This window comes from Aulonocara stuartgranti (genome assembly GCF_965226115.1).
Source record: "Aulonocara stuartgranti genome assembly, chromosome: 18".
Classification (NCBI taxonomy): domain Eukaryota; kingdom Metazoa; phylum Chordata; class Actinopteri; order Cichliformes; family Cichlidae; genus Aulonocara; species Aulonocara stuartgranti.
In genome coordinates, this window is record NC_138954.1 from 14551428 (window position 1) to 14576570 (window position 25143).

A 25143-nucleotide genomic window follows, 5' to 3' on the forward strand; every position below is an offset into this window, starting at 1 on the left:
GGTTAGTGATATGAGCAGCACGGATCCTTTTTACATGTTCTGATGATTCCTTGCCAAGCCATTTTACTAGTAGATCTAACTCTTCACTGGCTGTCAGCTCCAAATCCTGAATGGTGCTGAGGAAGGATGACTGCCAAGCTCTGTAGCCTTCTGGCTGATCATCAAATTTAGTGAGACCTGTGGTTACTAATTCCCTGCGTGCCAGATACTTTGCAAAGTCTAACATGCCTGTAGATGGAGTCTGAGAGTTTTGCTGTATGCTGTTCCTTTGAGAAGTATCTGAATGCCTGATGTGTGGTCTGCGTTCTACAGATGCCTTACAAAAATAGCGAGGGCTCAATGGAGTGGGTTGAGGCGAGAATGGCTGCTGTCCTGTAGTTGGCTGATGCTCACTTAGCTGTGAGTAACCAGGGTTTGTAGATAAAGTGTTATATTCTACGTTGGATTCTGGGAGTTCTTGTTTTGTTGACAACGATGCTTTCTTAACATAGATGGGACTCAGTGTGGCTTGAGAATCTATGGCAGGTTTAAAACTGATTCGAGCTTGATCTTCGAGGTATGCCTCGGTTTGCTGTTTTATGGACAAAGGTGAGATGCCACTCCTGTTGCTGTGTATATCATCACAGTCTATGGCTGCTGCTGCTTCTAAAACCTCAGCCTCAGCAACAGCAACGGGAGCTGCTTTTTCAAGTTCCAATGCTTCTAGATCTGCCTCAAGAGTAGCCTTTTCTAAATCCAACTTGGCCTTATGTTTTTTTATTTCGAGCTCCCTCTGTGCAAATGTGGCCCTGGTGCGTGCAGCTTCAGCGATAGCTCTGGCGTACTTGCTCCTTTAATGACTCCAAACATAGCAATCATCTTGCACTGACATCACTGAACTGGAGTGAAACTAGAAAAACACATAATACAAAACTCTTAATCGATTGACATATAATCAGCAGGTAAATATATTCAGGCACTTACACAGGAGACCATGAAATAAGTATACTGTAGATATGCAAACTGATATTACTACAAAAAAAAACAAGCAGGTAGTGGGTGAGCGTACACTTGTATCATTAGCTCAGAAGCTACACCCTATAACTGCACTTCAAAGAAGGTACAAAATAATGTCTCAAAACACCCTATTATTAATTGCTTAATATACAAAGAACTGACAGAACTTACGACTATTGCTTTCTGAAGGACTCCTTTGAAGGATTGCTTTGGATTCCACATGAATGATTACAAAGTTGTAGCCATGCTTTTCCCACTGTTCTCTGCATTTCCTGCTTCCTGTCTATGCACAATGCAAAATAAAAGCCTCCCTGTCTATCCAGATGTCAAAATAAAAGATTCAACATTTTTCAATATATAACAATAGAAATACACTTTACACTTATTTGTGTCATTAGCATATGAACATATTGAAAACAGAACAGTATGTTTGTTAAAAATTCTGAAAATTCCTTGATAAAAGCAGCACTGTCTTTAGGTGGTCTATAAATTGTGACAGATAAAACTGGAGGGCTGCTAAAAACAATAGCATGGAATTCGAAAGTGGTGAAATTGTCAAATAAAATTTGTTTGGTGGTGAGTGTGTTGTTGGTTAAAGATGCAGTCCCACCACCTCTCTTACCACTTCTAATAGAAAAAGAGAAATTAAAATTTGGTGGGGAGGCCTCAGTGAGAACAACTGGTGCATCCGAACCCAGCCATGTTTCAGTTAAAAATAAACAGTCAAGTTTATTATCTAAAATTAAATCATTAATAATAAAAGACTTGTTCAACAGAGAGCGGACATTTAAAAGTGCCATACTGATCAAGACTGGTGGATTTTTGACAGTAGAGGTCAATGGATGTTGACATTTTTGAAGAGGCCGGAGGTTATTAATGTTTTTGGAGTTAGTGGATTTATGATAATTCTGATGCTCTCTGTTTGTGATTATGACGGGTATTATGTTGACTGTGGGAGAGAGAGGTCCGAGTCCAGAGTTTTGTGTATTACTGTTAAAAGTGGAGCAAATATAGGAGCTGGGACCAGGGGGACATCAGTCAGTGGTGGACAGATCAGCAGGTAATGTTGGTTTGGGGTAATGACAGGGCCGTGTGCGGGAGTGCCGGACATCAGATCTCAAGCAAGATCTGATGTCCGGTGCTCGAAAAAAAAAATCGATGCTACACATTTCTTTCATTCAAAGCATTTAATTTATCCAAAAATTTTAAATATCAAATCTGTGATCACTACAGAAATCAGGTGAACAGGAAAAGAAATGTGCACTGAGCAACAGGAGAGTAAAAACCCCAAAATGATAACCTGTATTATGTATGGCCATTATCAGACTTAAATCTTTGAAACTCAAGTCACAAACTAACTAATCACATAACAGTTCCTTAGTTCAGGAAGCTGTGGTTACATTTCATTACACAGGAAAAGGCTTTTTCAGCAGCAAGTTGGTTGACTCAGAAGAAAATCTATACAATCTAACTAGCCGACGCAATAAGTTACATTTTAATATCTTAAAATAATCAAGGCTTCATAGGAACCTTATTCAAATGTGAAGACCATACATTCTGTCTCAGTTTTTAACTGACCAGGGAGGTAATGTGTTTTCAGCCATTGTGCCTATGGTTTACACACATCATAACTAAAACAAACCATATGTTTCCTGAAATGAAGGCACGGTTGGGGCAGCAGTCGTGTGGTGTTTGTAGGAAAGAGAACCCTACAGTATATGCAGGAAACGGCTAGATGCAGGTGAGCGTTTATTTACAAAGGGTGAAATATAAACAGAAACAAGGGTGGCGAGGACTGGGAAAAACTAATAAACCTGGAACACGCAACATGGAGAGGAACACGAGATGAGAACAGAGAGACAGAGAAATACCAACTAACGCTGAGTAACACAGACGACGCGACGAGGAACACAGGCAGGTACACACTATAAATACACACAAGGTAATGAGGGAATGACACACAGGAGGGGAACACAGCCGAACCTAATTAGACACAATGAGACACAAACCTTCAAAGTAAAACAGGAAACACACAGAGTGTTTTACAACACAAACTCGGGGACATGAACAGAGCACAGAGTAAAGACACGGGTAGGGCTGATAAAACACTAAAGCACTAAACACAAGAACCAAACCCTGAGAACTAACACAAAATAAGAATTAACACAAAACATAAGATGATACCAAAATGAACACAAAACGCTGGGTCAACAACCCAGGATCATGACACCTTTTGATGCTTCTGTTTCCATATGTTTGTGTATGAATGTGATCCCAGCTCTGACACCAACAGTGGAAATGATTAAACCAACAGATTATGATTAACAACTTTTACAGTCACTGATGAGTTCTCTTTTTTCTTGAGAATTCGTGAGGATGTCTTTGAAGCATTCAAGATAACTTGAATTTTGTCATTTTTAATCTGATATTAAGAGATATTAAGTACATCTCCCCAACAGCCTTCTCATCAGTAGGCGAAGATGAGGTTAAGCAGAGATCTGCATGTTAAGTAAGCAGTTCACAAATGCAAATAAGTACATTTGGCTTAGAGAACAGTGTCCTTTATTTAGGACATACAAAATGATTTTATGAGTAATTTGCTTATTTAGGCACATTAGTTGCTGCATTTAGATCACCCAGAGAACTTCATATGAAAATGTTTTATGCTTGATCAATTCTACATTGACGGCAACCTGCCACACTTGCCTTGTATGTCCTGCAACATTGCAGACTCCTTACCAGTCGATATGCCCTTGGACATTCCTGCCTATTCCAGTCTCACTTCTTGGAGAAATGTAACTATTTATTTAATTTTGAGGAGATAAAGTCACCCTCTACCAGGAAACAAAATAAAATAGCCTGGGTTTTTATTAGTTCCATTTCACTGCATGTGCCCTTCATAGCAGATTCAAGTTAAGTACATTAATTAGAATTAGAATTTAGATTCAAATATTTGTATTCTTATGTAGTAATATTATTTGATTATTATAATGATATAGCACAAGATTCAGTTACCTTTATACTAAAATGGTTAGTAGAATTGTGCTTCAAGAAGCTACTTTTTACTTTCTCGCTTTGAGTACATTTCAGAGCTTCTACTTTTTCACACTTGAAGTTTTGTTTTGTTTTTTTGTTTTTTTTGTACTTGAGTAAAGAAGTTGTTTCAGTACTTTGTCCCCAGCAATTTTCAACTCAGGCATCTGTACTTCTACCTCAGGAAAGAAAATCTATACTTTTGCCAACTCTGTTCAGGCTGACAATTAATGCATGTAATTATACAGGATTTACTCTCTTCTGAGACTGAGCCAAATGCTGCAAAACTGATCGCACAGGAGTTTAAATAGATAATGACCCAAAGCATACTGCGAGCAAATTAAAGAGTACCTTTAATTTATCTTCCAATGGTCAAGTCAGTCATCTGATCTTCACCCAATAGACAATGACTAAAGTCAAAGCTGTGACTCTCAAACAGAAAGTAAAGGTGGCTGAAATGGCAGAAAATGACTATCAATGAAATATTTTGAAATCTAGCATACCTTTACATATACCACAAGTAGCAGTGAAATATGCATCTTTAACTTGTTACATTAAATTCAAGAAAGTTGTAATGTCATTGGATGATGTAATAAGATTTAACAATAAATAAACCCAGTTTTTTGTTATAAAAGTATTTACAGATTAAATATGTATTAAATGTAAATAATTTAAACAGCAGAGCTCTGTACACTGAAAGATACATTCTGAGTAACAGAAGGGTTGAGGCTGATGCTTCTCTCTCTGTTCTTTCTGCCCACATTTTCACAGCGCAAGAGATTCAACAGATGCTTTCGCAACTTCTGTGAGAGCATATACAGCAGAGGGTTCATACAGCAGTGAGAATAGGCAAGCATTTCACAAACACTGTAGGCAACTTCTAACTGTTCCTTACAACCGTTGGGTTTATAAAGAGAAGTAATTAAAAGCATAATATGGTATGGCCCCCAGCAAATGAAAAAAACTGCAACAATACACAACAGCACAGCTACAGTCTTGTGCTTCTTTCTGTTTAAACCTTGCAAAACTGTCTTGAGGATGGCAGAATAGCAAAAAATAATGATGACAAATGGGAGGAAGAATAGCAGTGACACTTGGAGATAACGTCCAAGCTGTTCATCAGATTTATCGTAGCAATAGTTTTTACCATCCAAGTTTTCAACCTCTACTTTCATTGCATCATGCAGGGATGCTGAGATGCTGATGACCCAGGCAGCTATACAGGCACCGATTGCATACTTTTTTCTTTTAGTATGATTGCTATTCAACTTGTGCAGCACCACAGCAATAAAACGATCCACTGTCATGGCAGTCAGCAGAATGACACTGCTGTACAAACCAACAAAGAATGCAGCAGTCACGAATTTGCAACTAGAGTCCCCAAAGACCCAGTGGTGTAGGTGATGAACAGCCCAGAATGGAAGTGTGATGGTGAAGATCAAATCGGAGCAGGCCAGGTTCAGGATGAAAATATTTGTGATATTTTTCAGATTCTCGTAGATGAAAAGAACACATAAGAGGAGGCTGTTGCATGTGATACTGATGATGAAGATCAAGATGAAGAAGGGACCAGTGATGGTGGGAACATTAATATCACAAATGTATGCAGCATGATCGCTCACTCCATCATAAGTGGATGTGAAGTTTGCCATTTTCAATTTTCTGGAAAACATAAACACAAACCTACATTTTAAAAACGTAATTAAACACATTAACTCAACACTTTTCTGTAAACAGAAATTGTTGATTTTAGTTTAAGTTTTTGTATTTTAGGTAAATATAAAAAGTAATTATGTAGCACATTTGTAATAAAAACAAGTACTGATCAACTTACCGCAAACGTCAACTGCCACGTTGCTGACTTGCACTATGATGTGAAAGCTGTGATAGTCTTGAGATAAGTAATAGTTCCTTTCCTCATTTCACACGAAATCAGAGATACCGCCCTTAACATAAACCACATCTTGAAAAAATAAATAAATAAAACCCCATAAAACATTTTGTCTTTTAATATTTTTGACATAATTTTACACAAAAATTTTTTGCAAGTATATAAAATATAATATGAATATAAGATTTTTTGTTATTCATTTATTTGTGTGTTGTTATGTATGGCATAGTCAGTAGATCAACATGCTATCAAAACTACTACATTAACAGCACTGAAAGGCTCTTTGAATTAGAATTAAGGATTAGATAATCACAGGTAACTACATTGAAAAAACTTTATGTAATACAACATGTTACACATCCTCACCCACTGTATTCTTCTTGTTTCAGTTACCCCTCTGCAGTACCTGGTAGGACGTCACTCTGACCACACCAGCCTGAATTCTCTCAGATCTTACAATCTGCATGACACACTTCACAGCAACACTACCAGTGGGAACAGTAATTTTGGAATAACATGTTGGCAGTTAATTCCTAAGTGAAGCAGATTTGTAATGTACATGTTGCAAAGTCACAATAAAGATAAAGATATTCTTTTTTTAAGAATCATGAATTTACGTTAGAAATTTTGAGAACTGCCCATGTTAATGAATAAGATGTCTTTCTTCTGGATTTCCCGACATTAAGGCACCACTGACAGCTCTTCAGCATTTGTCAATGATGTCACTGTGAGCTGATTTTGCCTACTGCGAAAGCTGTTGTTGTTGTTTTTTGGGGGGCCTGAAATCTTTATCAGATTTTTTAGGTGGCTTTTGACTTTAACCCCCACAAACACATAAAACACGGGATTAAGGCAGCATTGCGAAAATGCAAAAAGTCGAGTAATCTCAAGTGCATAATCCAGGTTTTTGCTATATTGACAATCTTCCCCTAATGAGTCACTTTCTCTGGGCCAGTAGGAAAAGGACTGCAGAAATATCACTACATTGTAAGGTAACCATCCAACAAGGAAAACAACCATGAGAATAAAAATTAGTTTCCATGTTTGTTTCTTCTTTTTTGTTCATCAGGATGAAGCAACCTGCACATGATATGAGTGTGGCAAAACATGAATACCACTGAGGTAATTAGAAAGAGGATGTTTCGCTGGTAGATTCCCCACAAGCTCCCAAAAGAATCTGCATATACACAGTACTTTGACTCTGAAACTTTGCTGGCAGCGAAAGCTAGACTAGATAGCAGAACGCTAACTAATAATAATAATAATTTATTATTTATATAGCGCTTTTCTAGGCACCCAAAGCACTTTACACTTTACAATTCCACTATTCATTCACTCTCACATTCACACACTGGTGCAGGCAAGCTACAGTTGTAGCTGCCCTGGGGCAGACTGACAGAAGCGAGGCTGCCATATCGCGCCATCGGCCCCTCTGGCCAGCACCAGTAGGCAATATGGTAAAGTGTCTTGTCCAAGGACCCAACGACCAGGACAGAGAGAGCTGCCCAAATGATCACAGATGCTACAATACTGTAAAAACCTGTGGCAGAAATAATGTCAGACAGAGGCTTTAGATTGGATTCATAACAGTGAGCAGTCATCAGGATGAGGAGGATACCGCTGCTGTAGAATCCAAGGCAGAAGATAAAGTTCACTATTTTGCATGCATGCTCCCCTAAGGTCCATCCGTGCATGTTGTAGTAGGCCCAGAAGGGCAGAGAAGCTGTGAAGAAGAGATCTGATACAGCCAGATTCAGGATGAAGGTGTTGGTGAGGGATTTCAAATTCTCAAACTTGACCAGCACCACGAGGACCAAGATGTTGCCAAAGATGCTGAGAATCACCACAATGGAGAAAAACACCAGAGTGAAGATTGCTCCAAATTGGATGACACTTGTTTTGTTACAGAGTTCATAGTTGTCATAATCATAGTCCCAGGTAAAGTCATAGTAATCATCATAGTTGTATAAAGTTGAGTCCATTGTATCCACTTTCTTCTTGCACAAAAACAAAATCCAAATTTTAAAAAAAAGGCTTTGTTAGTCAAAAAATCAAGTACGTCAAATTACACAGTAAGACATGATATTATGACAACTTCAGCTTCATTAGATGTTAATCTATCATGCTGTTTTACTCTGACTACATTCACATATTTTTGTTTCATCACATTACGCTAGTGATATTTAGCCACTAATTAAAATTTTAGATTCATTTGCTGAAGTTAAGATTTCTGTCTCCATCCCAGTGCAGAGAAAGCTGATTTTACATTTTGCTCTGAGATTTATTCAAATTCTTCTAAATCCTCTATGATCCCAGAAATATGTCTCCATCTTGTTTCTTTTCACTTTAAATATTCATGTAAGTATGGAAAGGTTTTTTATAAAATGTATTAATGATATCACATCTATTTTCTACCTACAAATTCTACAAAATCTCTTATTTTTGGAGGGAATTCATATCAGCCAATAAAGCATGACATAAAAAAAGATTCATGAAAATTAAACAACAAACATCTTTTTCCAATAATAGTGTTTGTGTTACTTTGGTGTTGATGTGTTTTATAGGTCAGTGAGCAGCTTTTGTTTTAAAATTTGTTCTAAAAAAGAAATAAAACAGAGGTTAATCAGTCCATACATATTTGTCAAGTGTTCCTCTGACTGTGAGGTGTCCACACTTGAAAAAGACCAGACTTTGAATTTCACTCAACTTTATTTAGACCAACTAGTTTGATAGCTGGTAGGTAGCAGCATGTAAAAAACCTTTCAACACAAAAATAAAGAACATTTCATTAACCATTCAGATAAATTACACAGAAGACAGATGAAATAACAAAATACACTTCAGTAAAGCCATTTACCATGTGGTTAACTGTGTTAATTTAACTGTGGTTCTTAAATAAATATACACAATGTGTCTTCTTTGCATTTAACACTTTTTTTATAAACAATTGTATTTTAAAGTATACATTTTAGCGTTCACAAACATTTTAATAGACTTTAACTAAGGATTTTCTTTACAAAGAATTATTTTCTTTAAATCAAAACCAAACATTTATTCACTAGTTTTACGATCCACCCAAGGATTTGGGGTAACTATTTTTAATATTAATTAACATAAATATGTGGGAACACTAACTGCACAAACAATTTATTCAAACTTAAACATTCATTTTTGTCAATATAATTAAACTTAAATGCAGCAACTATTTCCCTAAGCGTAAAACATTTGCACAACTGAGCTTCCATAGTCCCAGATACATCTGCAAAAGCAAAATGTGAACTCAAGAGCTTACCGATAGCCTGTCTTGTTCAAAGTCTTCCTCACAGTGGAAAAGTGCTTTGTTTGCCGTCCTCTCAGTATGTTGCACCCGGGTCAAATGACTGCTGCATGCATTTAAAGGTTTACTCGGCACGCCCACCCTTGATTGCTCTAATGTGGCTCACCTGGCAGGGCGGCGCACACCAGGCCGTGCTTAGTTGTTGATTGCACCCAAGGTCTAATCAGCGGCCATGGGTAAGCAGCAGCACCGAACAGGTAGAGGGCAGGAGGAGGAAAAGAGGAATAACAGCCACACCTACTAGGTCAGCGCGACACCTCCCACTCGATCTTTGCTCAGCACTGTCTGGAAAGATCGCACTCAGGTGGGCTGGTCCCTCGCTTGATCTTCCACCGGTAAAAGGACCACAAGACGCTGGATATCCCGATGTAAGGTGGTGCCCAGCTCAGGACTTGTGGTAGCAGGTTTTGGACTCTTGATCGCAATGCTGGAACTTGGAGTGACCCTCACATGCACATCTCGAACGATCCCTTTAGAATCAGGATTCACGCTGATGACTTTTGCGAGTCTGAACTGCCCTCTAAGGGCATTTTGGTCGCAGAGCCAAACTATGTCTCCAACAGCAATGTTTCTCTCTGCAGTATGCCATTTACTGCGGATGAACAGGTTTGGTCCAGCGAGTTGGCTCCAGGACCTCCAGAAGTTGTTGACTATGGTTTGTATTTCCTTCAGCGTTTTGAAAGGATAATTTGTGAAGTCAACAGTTTTGAAGTCCCCACTTTGTGTGGCTCGACCAAGCAACAGATTATTCGGCGTGATGTAGTCAATGCGATCTTCTCGGCTCTGAAATCTGGCATCAATGGGTCTCTCATTTGCAAGGCTGGCGGCTAGCTGGAGTGCTGTCAGAAACTCACTAAAGGTAAGAGCCTCTGTATTGCCGAGAGTATGGAGGGCTCTCTTGGTAACTCTGACAGCAGCTTCGGCGGCCCCATTTCGGTGAGGTGAGTCAGCGGGAAGAATCTTCCATGCCCAGATGGTCTCATTTTTGGCAGAGTATTCTTCAAGCGACTCCTTGTTTTGTCGTCTCAGGTAAGCATACATTTCTTCCAAGACAGGTTTGGCGCCGACAAAGTTTGTGCCAGGATCTGACCAGATTTTCCGGGGATGGCCTCGGACAGAAGTGAACCTCTGGTAGGCAAGCAGGAAGCTCTCTGTTGATAGTGTGCTCGCTAGTTCGACATGAATGGCTCGGCTTGCCATACAGCAAAACACAACTCCCCAAACTTTCATGGTCACTCTTCTCTTGACATCATCCCTCACATGATAGGGTCCAAACAGGTCAACAGATGTAAATTCGAATGGTGCAGCAGGATTTGACCTCTCTTCAGGTAAGTCCCCCATTACTTGCTTGCAGGTTCTTGCCTTTGCCTTCTTGCAGATGATGCACTGGTCAACGACTTTTTGGGCAATAATTCTTCCTCTGACAACCCAAGCCTTCATTCTCATCCGCAGTAAGGTTTCTGCCACTCCGCCATGTCCCTCGCTGTGTGCTTCTCTGGCAAGGAGGGTGGATAGCCAGGCTTGGAATGGTAGAAGGGGAACGGCTCTGCGGTCCTTTTTGAAGGTTTGGATTCTGCCCCCACAAACTAGAAGTCCACTTGTTTGGTCTTTGTAAACGACTAGTCTGTCTGTTGTGGTGCTTGGGAAGTTGACGCCCTCTTGTGCTGCTAGGCAAAGGTCTCGAAAAGCATCTTGTCTCTCGCAGACTGTGAGGACACCCGAAGATGGTACTACCTCCCACTTTTCTTGGTCTCTGGTCTTTGATCTCATGAACTTTTTGGCAACCCTCCAGACCCACGCCACGGTCCCAATCAGCCTTCTCAGGTTGCTGAATCGCCTTTCGTCGATTAGCTGTTGGGTTGCTACTCCTCGTGGTCTTCTCGACTCTACGTGTACTGAGTCCTGAGCCGCCTTGATGTGCATTCTGGTAAGGACCGCAACAAAAGTCTTTTTCTGTAGCTTTGTGACCGTTTCTCGAGCTTGGGCAGCGATTTCTCCGGCGGATTTCTTCAGCCACTCATCTTCAGGAAGTTGGAGAAACTTTGGACCCGACTGCCACTCGGAGTCCTCGGTTAGGGCATTCGGACTGGCCCCTCTGGTGAGGATGTCTGCAATGTTTGCTGACCCAGGAATCCACCACCAATCCTGGGCATCAGTGCTACTCTGGATTTCACCAACGCGGTTTGCGAAGAAGGTCTGGAAACCGTAGCTCTCACGCTGGATTGCACCCAAGACGGTCTGGCTGTCAACGAGGTGGTACCATTTTTTGACCTGGATTCTGCAGTGTCTCTGGAAGTAGGTCTTCAGACGGGCAGCAAAGACTGCGCCACACATCTCTGCTTCAACAGGATCGCCTTTGTGATTGAGAGGCGTCAGTTTGGCTTTGGACTCTACTAGTCTCACAATGACACTATGGCTGCAGCTCCAGCGAAGGTACATCACTGCACCATATGCATGTTCACTGCCATCAGAGAACGTGATGGCACTGGGCTCTGCACAAGGATCTGGTGGAGTCAGGGCTCTAGTGAAATGCAGTTTCTTCAGGTCAGCATACTCTTCCAGAAGCTTTATAGCGTCTTCTCGGAGACCTTCAGACAAGGCTGCGTCCCATATGTCTTCGAGGCAGTGCTTTACTTTTGCTTCTTGGAAAGCTCTCCTTACCAGGATGGCACCCTTTTGTTTGACGGGAGTCACTAGACCGAGTGGGTCGTATAGGCCGGAGACTTGGCTTAGCAGTTCTCGCCTGGTGAGTGGATCAGGTGTTTGCTCTCTGACTTCTTCTCTGAGCAGGTCTTGACCAAGGCGCATTTTCCTCCTTTTCTTTGAGAAGTTCACTGCGACCATGACATGAAGCTTGTCATCATTGATGGTGTAGCCAAGGCCAAGGGCTTTGTTGTCATCTTCCGTCAGCTGGTTTGGCAGGATCATAGTCTTTGGCTCTGATCGAGGCAACTCTTTCTTTGACTCCTCCCTCCCACTTTGACTGGAGTAGACCCAAGGCTTCATGTAGAATCCTCCAGCTCTCAGGATGTGCTCGATGTTGGCTGTTAGGCGTCTCAAATGGTCGAGGTCATTGTGTGATGTCAGGATGTCATCGACATAAGCATCTTCTTCCAGCACACGTTTCTCCTCTGTGAAGTGACTGAATGAAGGTAGGTTTGCAGTTTCTCTCATGGCGACTTGGGCTATGCAACCAGCAGGTTTGTCTCCAATGTTGACTCTTGTTATGGCATAGTCTTCTATGTCTGCATCTTCTGTGTCACGCCACAAGAATCTGTGCAAGTGGACTTCTCGATCTTCCAGCCAGACGGAGTTGTACATCTTGCAGACGTCACCAAGGGCGGCGTAGACACCAGCTCGGAACCTCAGCAGGACAGCTCTTATCGGGTTCAGGACATCAGGACCTTTGATGAGGATGTCATTCAGGCTGAGGCCTCTGTACTTCTGGCTGCTGTTCCACACCAACCTCACTGGGGTAGAGACAGAGTGTGGATTTGGCGCGATGAGGTGGCTTATATACCATACTGGCCCAGTCCAACTCTGCAGGACTTCTTTGGACAGCTTCACTGCAGCTCTGCGGTTTACCATCTCATGAACTTGTGCAGCATAGGCCTTCTTCCATTCAGGTTCTTTAGATAGCTTCATCTCGGTTCTGATGAATGTTGCTTCTACTGCTTTCCTGTTATTTGGCAAGGTTGCTGGATCTTCTACCCTTGGGTATTTAGCATGCCAATGCGGTTCACTGTTGTGGGCATCTCCAGTTGAGTAAGTCAGGCCATTCCTCACGATCTCCATCTCCCTCTCTTCTGCAAGCGTCATTTCTTTACCCCCTGGCTGGCAGCTCCCACAACGACACCCTCCACATCTCGGCTGGCAAGCGGCTCCGATGCTTTCCCACCTCCACCACTTCAGAAAGTCTCTGCTGCTGGTAGCTGTGGTGGATAGAGTCTCAGGGTGATCAGGGTGCTGACAGGAAGCTAGGTCTTTAGTGAACTCTTGGTACTTGAGTGCAGCAGCTCTCATTGATCTTGCGAAGTGAGTTTTGGAGGTGTGGGCCATCAAAGTGACTTCCTCACTGGAAGTCTGGATGTGTGCCCCCAATTGTCTTGCCAAGTGGACCGTCCCAGAGAACCAGGTCACCGATGGAACGGATCTTTTGGGGCACCAGCTGGCCTTCTTTATGGCTGATTAGAAGCTGGATCTCTCTGGGTCTGATGAGATCTTGGAGAGGGATGTCAGGGAAGATCTTTTGTAGCTTCTGAGGTGGAACATGTCTTTCCACTTCAGCAATCTTGTCAAGACCATAGCAGACTAACTGGTGAGGCTTTAAAGTTCCTCTTGAGGTGTTGACACGGATCTTGAGAAGGTAGCGCTTGGTTGCCACAGACACCTTCATACCTCCGATACCCTGGATGACAAGCATGACGTCTTCACTGCGAAGGTTGAGCTTACTTGCGGCTTTATGGGTTATGTAGTTTGTGTCAGATGCTAGATCAATTAGTGTCCCAATTCTCTGCCCATCATTGGCGATGACGTCAAGGAGCATCAGGATCACAGGGTACTCTTTTAGACCAGTCTCCTCCAGTAGACCTCTCTCTGCTGCCATGGAGTTGAAGGCTCGTGATGAGACGTTGCAGAAAGCTTTCCGACACTCCTGCGCTAGCTCTGGTGATAGTTTAGAGATGAACTCTTCTTGAACCTCTGTATACCTCCTCCCCTCAGCTCTCGCCGGACCAGACTTGGGCCTTTGTGATAAGGGTCGTGGCAAGGGACAAAGAAGGTAATGATGCTGGTCTTTGCACTCTGGTTTTCCACACAGGTAAGTAGTCTTTCTGCAGGGTTCATCGTGGATCTCGAGGCATCTCTTGCAGGCTCCAAGTTGCTGCACTGCATCCTCTTTCTCCTGTAACTTTGTGTTGGTTCGAAACCGTCTGCAGATGTAGAGCTTTCTCTTGTGCTTTGGGTCCCCACAGATGATGCAGCCTGCTGGATCAGTACTGGATTTAACTGACTTGGTACGGGCGTACTTTACTGGGAACTTTATTCTCTCCTTGGCAGGGTCGATGTCTCTCAGCTGGTCTAACTGCTCGTAGATGGACTCTTGAGATTGGAGGTATGCGAGCAGCTTGTCAAACCGGTTCTGATGAGTCACAGCATTCTTTGGATCAGCAGCGTGGGTAAGCCAGTCTTTCTTTAGGGACTCAGGCAGCTTGCTTTCAATAGACTTTATTACTAAGAGGTTCTTTATGGCATTTGCTTCATCCAGCTCACTCAAATCATAGAGGGCCTTTTCAACTGCGTGGATAAGCTCTATAATTCTTCTAGGCTGGTTGCTACGGACAGGAGGGATAGCTTGAAGCTCCTCAATGATTTCAATGGTGATGGTGGCTTGATTTCCATAGCGGTTCTCGAGGACTCTGAAGATCTCATCGGCTGAGGTGTATGTGGACAGGCGCAGATCTTTGGCCACTTTATCATCGAGGCTATCAAGAAGTTGGAATTTCTTTACTTCCACGGACCCGGTTGGTTCACCTTGCTTTTGCAGAGCCTCCCATTCCTTCCGCCATCTGTAGAACTCACGCTGGCTGCCGGTGAACTTTGGTAAAGCTGTGGCTTTCAATTTTATGGCTGCGACCGAGGCTGCGTTGCGGACTGTGACAACTGCTTGGTCGGCATCTCTTTTAATTCTCTCTGCTTTGATAACGGCGGCCTTCCCTGACACCAGCTTTGGAAGGCAGGTTTCGAGCTCCATCAGTCGACGATCACAATCTCGCCTCTCAGCAGGTGGCGCCCAGCGGTTCCATGTCTGGTGTGCCTGCTTAGCTTTCTTCACCAGTTCTTCTAGATGGTGGAGCATAAAATCATATGCCTCCAGGGGTGTATCAGGCTGAGTGGATGTGACGTTCTCACACGCCATTTCTGCTGATTTCAGAGCAAGGGTCAGTTCTTTTTCACCATATGATGTCCACAGTGTCTCTCTGATCAGGTGCTTCACCTCCTTCAACTTCTGCTCACATTCTTTCTCCGTTTTTTCGACATCTGCTCTCTGTTGGCCCATCAGCTCCGGTGTGCCCTCTGCTTCACACTGCGTGATGTAGGCGGCCTCAAGCTCCTCGTTCGCGTCAATCACTTTGGAGCCCTCTACTGTGAGTCTCTTGAAGGAATCCTGCAGCTCCTCTACAGACATATCCATGTGGGTCCTTATTATATGGTTGGTGAGTCTGGAAAACAGTCTCTTTGCAGTGGTTCGCTCTATTTTCAGCTCTTCGAGTGACTTGGACTCAGCCATGCTGTTTTCTCGGTTGTTGATTGGACTGGCAAACGGCGTGCGATTTCCTCCAGGCCCCCAGGTGGAGTCTTCTCCGTCTTTGTGGTGAGCTTTTGTGGAGTCTTCACTGGTCAAGGCCGGTTTTTTACTGGCCAGGCCGGTTTTTTACTGTCAAGTGTTCCTCTGACTGTGAGGTGTCCACACTTGAAAAAGACCAGACTTTGAATTTCACTCAACTTTATTTAGACCAACTAGTTTGATAGCTGGTAGGTAGCAGCAGGTAAAAAACCTTTCAACACAAAAATAAAGAACATTTCATTAACCATTCAGATAAATTACACAGAAGACAGATGAAATAACAAAATACACTTCAGTAAAGCCATTTACCATGTGGTTAACTGTGTTAATTTAACTGTGGTTCTTAAATAAATATACACAATGTGTCTTCTTTGCATTTAACACTTTTTTATAAACAATTGTATTTTAAAGTATACATTTTAGCGTTCACAAACATTTTAATAGACTTTAACTAAGGATTTTCTTTACAAAGAATTATTTTCTTTAAATCAAAACCAAACATTTATTCACTAGTTTTACGATCCACCCAAGGATTTGGGGTAACTATTTTTAATATTAATTAACATAAATATGTGGGAACACTAACTGCACAAACAATTTATTCAAACTTAAACATTCATTTTTGTCAATATAATTAAACTTAAATGCAGCAACTATTTCCCTAAGCGTAAAACATTTGCACAACTGAGCTTCCATAGTCCCAGATACATCTGCAAAAGCAAAATGTGAACTCAAGAGCTTACCGATAGCCTGTCTTGTTCAAAGTCTTCCTCACAGTGGAAAAGTGCTTTGTTTGCCGTCCTCTCAGTATGTTGCACCCGGGTCAAATGACTGCTGCATGCATTTAAAGGTTTACTCGGCACGCCCACCCTTGATTGCTCTAATGTGGCTCACCTGGCAGGGCGGCGCACACCAGGCCGTGCTTAGTTGTTGATTGCACCCAAGGTCTAATCAGCGGCCATGGGTAAGCAGCAGCACCGAACAGGTAGAGGGCAGGAGGAGGAAAAGAGGAATAACAGCCACACCTACTAGGTCAGCGCGACAATATTATTTAAAGCATGAACTCAGAGTTGTGACTACCAAGAGGAAGAATGTTCAAGAAATTAACTTCACATCTAAAATTCACATCTAAATCTCATTTTTACCCACAAGAATAACCACAGCAAGCAAATTAGTAGAGCTCACCATCAAAGTTAACCAGCCAACACCACTTTAGACCTTGAAATGTGACAAAGAGAAAATATGTTGATATATCATCAAAACAAAGAAAACAGTCAAATGGGCTTATACTGTAATTAATCATATTTACAGTATATCTCACTTATTAATTAATATTGCAACTACACAAATTACCTTCCGCTTGAGCTGAAAGTATACAAAAGTCAACTGTCCAGTTTATATGCAAAATATACAAAACAAAATTTTACGAAAAATACAAAAAAAAAATGTCAAATGTCAAAAACAATCACTCAAAAAAAATATGCAAAGCAAAAATGATCGAAATGCTTTTCAGTTTTGTACAGAATGAAAGCAAACCTACAAAGAGTGTGGTAACTAACCACCCAGACTTACTATAAACAATTTAGCTGGTTTTCATGCACCATCACTGAGTTTGTTTGAAAGTGCTCGAAGGCAATAAGATGCAGTAATGTAAAATTTCCACGTTCCAAGTTTACATTACATAGAAATTTGATAGCTTCTTCTGAAACAGGGAGGAGGTGACCTATACAGAGGGCTTATAACTATGAGCTATAAACAAAACAGTAAACATCTGCAACACAAGCTCCAAAAAAAGCACAAATACAATAAGCAGCAATGTTTTAAATTCAGACAGAGGCAGCAGAGAGAAAAAAACAGACTCAAACCTGTGACAGCTACAAAAATCAGGTGAATAAGAAACAAGATGTGCACTGACTTTTCTACCTAATGCAATATGTTGCATTATATTATAAAGGCTTCTTAGGAACTTTATTCTGCTGTGTAGACTTTATATTCTCTCTTAGTTTTTAACTTAACGTTAACTTAACATTACTATTGCGTTTCACATTCAGTCAGATGTGACACCAATATATTTCCTCACTGTCAGGGTTCCTGGGTCGTTGACCCAGTGATTTCAGTTTGTTCATGTTCAGTTTAGTTCGCCACATTAATATTCTCACTTCCTGTTTTTCCCCGTGTCAGCTTGTCTTCCATGTCATTAGTCAGATTATGTTCAGCTCTGTACTCACCTGTTTCCAATCATTGTCATCATTCAACCTGTGTATTTAAGTTCCTCGGTTTCACCAGTTCTCTGTCGTGTCATTGATGTTATGTCGTCGTCTCCGTCTGTATGTTCAGCTAGTCAGCCAGCCATCCTTCCAGTCTTTCAGCCAGCCAGTCACTCACTCCATCGTTCCTGCTTTGTTCATTCACCCTCCAATAAATCCTCTTCATTTCTGCACCGTGAGTCCAGCGTTTGGGTCATCTCTTCCACGCCTCCACACACAACCTCTGACACTCACAGTGGTTATCTTACCATTAACGTAACATACGTTTGCAGCAATGATGCTTGTGGTTTACACAAAACATTACCAAAGCTCACCATATCTTGGCTCAAATGAAGACTTGTTTGATGCTTCTGTTTAACTTACATCATTATTTATGAATGTTAATGATATTTTTCCTGTTTTATTTTGCTTATTTAAATTTTTTTTCTGCCCCAGAAGGATACATACTTTTTAACATCTACTTGCAAGTTACAATGTGTATGAATGTGATCCTAGCTCTGACACAGGCAGTGGAGATGATTAAACCAGCAGGAAAAATTGGAAAATAATTAACTCACATTTTTGTGTATATTCTTGACAACGTGTAAAGATTTGATATTTACACGTTTTAATATTTAGACGTTTGATATGAAGAATTGCCTGACAGCATCTACACCATGACCTCCTCTTGATCAGTGGGAGCTCACCAGTCGTAGAGTTTAATCATAGATCTGCATAGTAAGTAAACTGTCACACATACAATAACTCAAGTATGCCTTTAAATATAAAGTCTTTAATGTGTGCCATGCAGCATCATTTTAGGAGTATATTGTTAATGTAGGCATGTGAGTAAATGAAGCTTAAAAAATATGTTGTCTGTTACACATGAGAGGTGGAACGTTAAAATTACCCTCATAGGCAGATTTGGGAAGTCTTTTTTTTCTTTACAACATAGGCTAAAGTAATTAGGGTATCTTTGTTTGAGCCTAATCACACTCTTTTACATCACACTCTTTCTCTGAACCTCCATCTGTGTCTGCTTTGTGATAATATATTACAGAGCAGTAACAAAGTACTGTATTTAAGTAGAATTTCTCATTTTTCATCTGCAGTCCGATGTCATTGCTGTATATCCTGGTGTGGATCAGTGAATCGATGTCTCATTCACTCTTGACATACAGCTTGATGTCATCCATAGCCAGTCTTGTCAGTGATCTCACTGAGGCAGAGCCCGCACTTGATTGCGACTTGGGCTTGTAGTCTTATACACCACATTCCCATCGAGTTCCTGATAAAGGCTCTTAGGGTCCTGTTGATTTTGTATAGTTCTAGGCATTTCACAGGTTGGTCAGCCTATAGTCTTGCAATGTCGGGCAACTGCTCTTTCTACCAGTAGCTGGTGTTTTGCGCCTCTGGTGCTCTTGCCAATTTCTTTCTGTGCCCCACTGAAGAGCTTATATTACCCTAGTTCAGGAGTCGGCTCTTTAGTCCTTATAGTGCGGCTCCGTGTGGTTTGGGAAAATAAATTAGAAGTATTTAGCTGAAGTGTATGTAAGTTGTTTTTTAACTTGTAGTTCTAAATTGGAAGATTATTGTGATATTGAAATATAAAAATAGAATTCTATTCTATTTTTATTTTTTTTTCATCGCTCAAAATAAGCGTCACACACACACAACAGCATAGATAGCACAGACGTAAAGGCGGCAAGGCGTGATTGCGGGTGCCGCTCAGGTGCGTCCGCCTCCCCTGCAGCGGCGCTGCAGACCACGCCCCGCCACAAACATTAACCAGGTAAAATACATATTTAGGCAGAATTTTGCAAATATCTATTTTTCATTTTTTAGCAGCATAGTGCTTTTTTTTTCCAGTTATTTTTTAAAAGTCAGGTCAAGGCTCCAAAAGCCCAAAGGCGACATAACAGTTTTTGTTTGCTACATGGATCATTTTAGTTCAGCTGGGTGTCTTTCCTTTTGTTATATTTCTTTAAGAGTTTAAAATGTGTTAATTACATAAATAAAATTTTATTTTCTCTGTAGCACTTCAAGGATTTCATAAGCAACACACCAATATATACAGTGTTATCTTCATTTTAGATGTCAAAAAGTATTTGCGGCTCCCAGTGTTTTCTTTTGCATGGAAACCGGGTCCAAATGGCTCTTTCGGTGTTAAAGGTTGCTAAACCCTGCCCTAGTTCTTTAGCAGCTTCACTGGTTGCCCAGAAGCCAGGATAAACTTTAAAATCAAACTTCTCACATACAAGTGTATCCATAAATCTGCTCCTTCCTATTTGTGTGACCTGCTTCATATCACCACTGTTTCCCGCCCTCTCAGATCCTCATCTGCTATTCATCTTACTGTCCCGTCCGTACGTCTTATCACTATGGGGAACAGAGCCTTCAGTCGCTCTGTTCCTCGGCTCTGGAACGCTCTTCCTCCAGCCATAAGAAATATAGACTCTCTTCCCGTATTTAAGTCACAGTTAAAAACACATCTGTTCAAACTGGCTTATTCGGTTTAGTGCTGATTTTATCTGTTGTCAAGTTCTGTTTTGCAATTTTAATTTATTTTATGTATTTTATGACTATTGCTCCTTTTATTCATTTTGTTCTTCTGTAAGGTGACCTTGGGTTTTTGAAAGGCGCCCTCAAATAAAATGTATTATTATTATTATTATTATTATTATTATTATTATTATTATTATTATTATTATTATTATTAGTGAGCCATGCCTATTCATCTTAGTCGCTATGATGTCTGACAAGAGCTTCCATGTGGTACTCTCGTGTACTAATATTATTTTATTATCATTTCTATAAGGAGAGATCACTTGGAGGAATTGAACATGATTTATTGTGACAAAGAAATGAATGTAATTCGCGATAAGACTCTGATAAACCCCCCAGAATCTAGACGCTGGAGGTGGTGGTGAAGATGAAGACTGAGGCTTGAATAGAGCTTTGGCCGAGGTGCCTGAGGTGGAGATGGGGAGGAGGTGGGTTACATGAAAAGAAACTCAAAGAAATCAGACATGTCAATATTGAGATTGACAGCATGGGAAAGAAGCCAGGATGTAAAGAACAGAAATATCAATATTAATATTGCAAAGGTTCAGTTACTTTTGCAAAGTTGCTTCACGGAGCTACTTTTTACATTTATCTTACTTTTAATAGATTTCAGATCCTTTAATTTCTATTTTTACCTAAATAAAGAAGTTGGCTCAGTACTGTAACTTTTACTGGAGTATTTTTTTTAACGCAGGTGTCTGTACTTCTACTTAAATAAATAATGTCAGTACTTTGCCACTGCTCTGTTTTGTATCTTACACTGTGATTAATGTTAAATGATCAATGATTTCCCCTCCCTTCAGGTGGAGTGGTGACTCCACTTTTGGGAGGACTATTACTTTCTGGGCATTTCTTCTCAAAACAAGTATATAGAATTCGATTTTAATTTAAAGGACCACTTTAAATGGCGAAGCAATAATATGACAGAGATCTTTAATTACATTAAGTGAGCCTACAGGGGTCGCTGAGAGTCAAAGAAACAAAGGGTCACAGCAAACATTGTTGCTTGCATAACATCGACATTTTCTTTCTTAAATGATATATCTGCACATCTGCATTACATAAATTTGTCTATTAAGCACCTACCCTATGTCACTCAAAGTACTGCTCATTGTATTGCATATCACACTAGTTTGACTCTACCTGGGATGCCAAAAAATGGGTGTTAATGGAATAATCTTCACATGCCACAGAAAAGACACATTTTCCCATGAGACAGCAGAAAAGACAAAACAGATTCACTGGATTTAAGCAACATTTTAAAAAGAAGAAACAGAAAGTGATGGTGCAGCATAAAATACACATTTTTACACACATACATCCTTTAGTTGGCACATTAAACACCTGAAAAATAGATGTATATTGTTTCAAGAGAATATATAAAAGATGTAAATTCAAATGAAAGTATTTACACACTGAACCAACAGTTCATTTGTGCCTGCTTAATGGATCAGTGTTCAGTTACTCTTAACAACAGAGCTCTCTGCTGTGAAAGCTACATTCTGAATAACAAAAGTCTTCTGACTGGTGTCTTTCTTTCTGTTCTTCCTGCACAGTTTTTCACAGCACAAAAGATTAAACAGATGCTTTTGCGAATCCTGTGAGATCATATACAGCAGCGAGTTCATACAGCAGTGAGAATAGGCAAGCATTTCACAGATATGGTAGGCAACTGCTAACCGTTTCAGTACCTTACAATCTTTGTTTGTATTGAGAGACTTGATTAAAAGCATAATATGGTATGGCCCCCAGCAAATGAAGAAAGCTGCAACAATACACAACAGCAAAGCTACAGCCCTGTGCTTCTTTTTCTTTAAACCATGTAAAACTGTCTTGAGGATTGAAGAATAGCAAAAAATAATAATGGGAGGAAGAATAGGAGTGATACTTGGAGATAACGTCCAAGCTGTTCATCAGATCCATCCTCATAATAGTTAAAATCATACCAGTTTACCACCTTTACTTTTATGGCTTCACTCAGGGATGCTGAGATGCTGATGACCCAGGCAGATATACAAGCACCGACTGCATACTTCTTTCTAGCATGGTTGCTCGGCCACTTGTGCAGCACCACGAGAATGAAACGATCCACTGTCATGGCAGTCAGTAGAATGACACTGCTGTACAGCCCAACAAAGAATGCGGCAGTCAGAAATTTGCAGACAAATTCCCCAAAGACCCAGTGGTGTAAATGATCAACAGCCCAGAATGGAAGTGTGATGGTGAAGATCAAATCGGAGCAGGTCAGGTTCAGGATGAAAATAGTTGTGACGCTTGTCAGTTTCTCGTAGATGAAGAGAACGCATAAGAGGAGACCGTTGCCTATGAGACTGATGATGAAGAGTGTCCCAGTTGAAATTGGAAAGTCAGTCTCACAAAGATAGGCAGCCTCATTGATTGTGAAGTTGTTTGCCATTGTTAATTTTCTAGAAAACATAAACACAAAGCTAAATTTTTTTCTCTAAAATGACACAAACTGTTGCTTTTAGTTTTAGTTTTTTCATGTTACATAAACCATGCATTCTAGTAAAGTACAAAATTAGAGGAGCAAACACAACAATTTACTTCAAGCATCTCTTGTCAAGTCTTCTGTTGAATTGAGCTGTGCTGACAAAGCTGTAATGTACTTAAACAAATCGGTGTTCCTCTTTTTGTTTCAAATTAAGTCAAAGATGCCTCCTTACCAAAGGTCACATTTTTTTAAGAAAAAGAATCCATATGCAATCCTTTTCTCATAGTGAAACTGAAAGTTGAAAATGAAACTCAAACTGTCAAGAACCATAGTTCAAGCACACAAGCTGGACCCAGAAGCAAACACAATACGCAGAGATGCACGCAAAATAAACTTTATTTCTGAACTAAGGGTGTCCCGGAATGGTCAAAGGAAAACACGCTGAGTTAATGTTAAAACAAAGGGACCGGGAGACAAACAACTCGGGAACGCCATGATCAGGACCGTGGGAGGCTGCAACAGAAAAGGCAAGAGAGTTACTGGGGAGCGGGGAGATAACAGCATACACGGGGTAGAGTTATTTATCTTACGATCAGGGCTGGGCCGTGGGAACCAGAGAGAGGGGTGAGGGTCTGCGGGAGAGCTCCAGGGAGACGGAGGAGATGATGACCGGTGGTTTATTCGAACTCCAGGCGGGCAGGAGGACAGGCAGATGTAGGCTCAAACACACCGAGCGATAACCGCTGAATGGTGACTAATGGACTGGCGTGGAGCAGCCAGCTGAGAGGGGTTAAATAGTCCTCCTGATGATCGCCTGGAATGGGATGCAGGTGTGGAGACGACAGCCACACCCGTAGTCGTGGGCATCCCATCTGCTCCTCAGACACCGGGCCGCGGACCATGACACAAACTGACTGTTTGGAACACAAATGTTTGAGTATTTTTTTCTCATACTTATCAGGGACATATAACGGTGCACAAACATGCTGCACAGATCAGAACACACATAAACATAGATGTATGATTGTTTTTTGTAAAGCATGAAAATGCTGACTACATAATTTTTATGTAAAAGCACAATACCAACCATTGTGTTGGTAAGAAAGTATTTCCTGCTGATAAAATGAAATGGATCCATGATATCATCAAAGTGACAGATTTATGATATCTCTGATGGTATGCCCAGTGTAGTAGATCAACATCGAAAGTTTTCCGTTGTAAAACTGCACGGTTTTATAGCAAGAATAGATAACTACAAAAAACTACATGAAAGATACCAAACAAAGCACATCATATTACACATCAATTAACTTAGAGTGGTCCAGATATGCAATACAGAAGTCAGAGTTGACTATTAAGAATGCATGCAAAAAGACTGACACCATGTTCGCAGGTAATTCCCAAGTGAAACTAGATTTAAAAGAAGACTGAATTTCTCAAACTGAAATTTGAAATCAGAGCATGTTAACATATTAGACAAACAAAGAGAGAAGTCAATAAGCCGTTGATCAGTTCGTGCATATAATTTAAATCATCAACTGAGAGTCAGCCTCTTCTCATACAGAGAGAAATACAAAAGCAGGAGTACCAACAATCAGCAACAAGATCTCAAACTGAGACCAAGGCAGCGGATAAATAAACAAAACCGTGACAGCTACAGAACTCCAGGTGTCCAGGTCTGACCAACAAAGTCAGTGTGCCTTCACCCGAATTCTACTGACACACACAAAAGTAAATCAAATGATCTGAAAATGAAAGTCTTAAATACCCACTAGTTATTGCAGTAACAACCAAGCCCATGTTAATTATTCAGTTCATAATGCGAGACCTTTCTTTTTGCCTTTGTAATGAAATAGTAAAAAGAGTTCACTTTAATTTCACACCCATATAAGATCCAGAGTCATTTTTTCAAAAACATTTTCCTATATTTCTCTTTGAAACCTTTTAGATTTTAATTATTACATAAATCATTTCCCATTACTATGTTGTCACCTTACTCAAAAGAGATAAAATGCCACGGAGAGCTTACCGTGTGCTTGCACTCCATGTGACTTTAGGTACTGCTCAATGAGTCTCTCCATGGTTGTGTTATTGCACTCATACTTGACCAGTCTGACTCTATCAGCAATCACAAAAATCTGCTGTCAGTGCATTTCTTTTCCAACCCAGTCTATCCTGGCATACCATAAGCAACATTTTCTTTTTTACAGGCACAGCTGATTAAAGCGGTGAAATACACATCTTTACACACATAAATCTTTGACTTTACACATTAAA

General features: G+C 40.8%; 1 protein-coding gene and 2 pseudogenes across 3 annotated transcripts; all 3 read right to left on the bottom strand.

Moving 5' to 3' along the window:
- Nucleotides 1–4550: 4550 nt before the first annotated feature.
- LOC309694420 (chemokine XC receptor 1-like) lies at nt 4551–5889 on the bottom strand. The gene is made up of 2 exons (XM_082514503.1): nt 5864–5889; nt 4551–5691 (listed from the first exon to the last, which is right to left on the bottom strand). The coding sequence occupies exon 2, from the start codon at nt 5679–5681 to the stop codon at nt 4701–4703; it is 981 nt and encodes a 326-aa protein (XP_082370629.1). The 5' UTR covers nt 5682–5691; nt 5864–5889; the 3' UTR covers nt 4551–4700.
- A 712-nt stretch (nt 5890–6601) lies between these two features.
- LOC309694745 (chemokine XC receptor 1-like) lies at nt 6602–7902 on the bottom strand (annotated as a pseudogene). The gene is made up of 2 exons: nt 7400–7902; nt 6602–7165 (listed from the first exon to the last, which is right to left on the bottom strand). The product of its transcript is annotated as a chemokine XC receptor 1-like (transcript).
- Nucleotides 7903–21857: 13955 nt separating this feature from the next.
- On the bottom strand, nt 21858–25083 carry LOC309694421 (chemokine XC receptor 1-like; annotated as a pseudogene). The gene is made up of 3 exons (XR_014280781.1): nt 24896–25083; nt 23457–23780; nt 21858–22840 (listed from the first exon to the last, which is right to left on the bottom strand). The product of XR_014280781.1 is annotated as a chemokine XC receptor 1-like (transcript).
- Nucleotides 25084–25143: the final 60 nt, after the last annotated feature.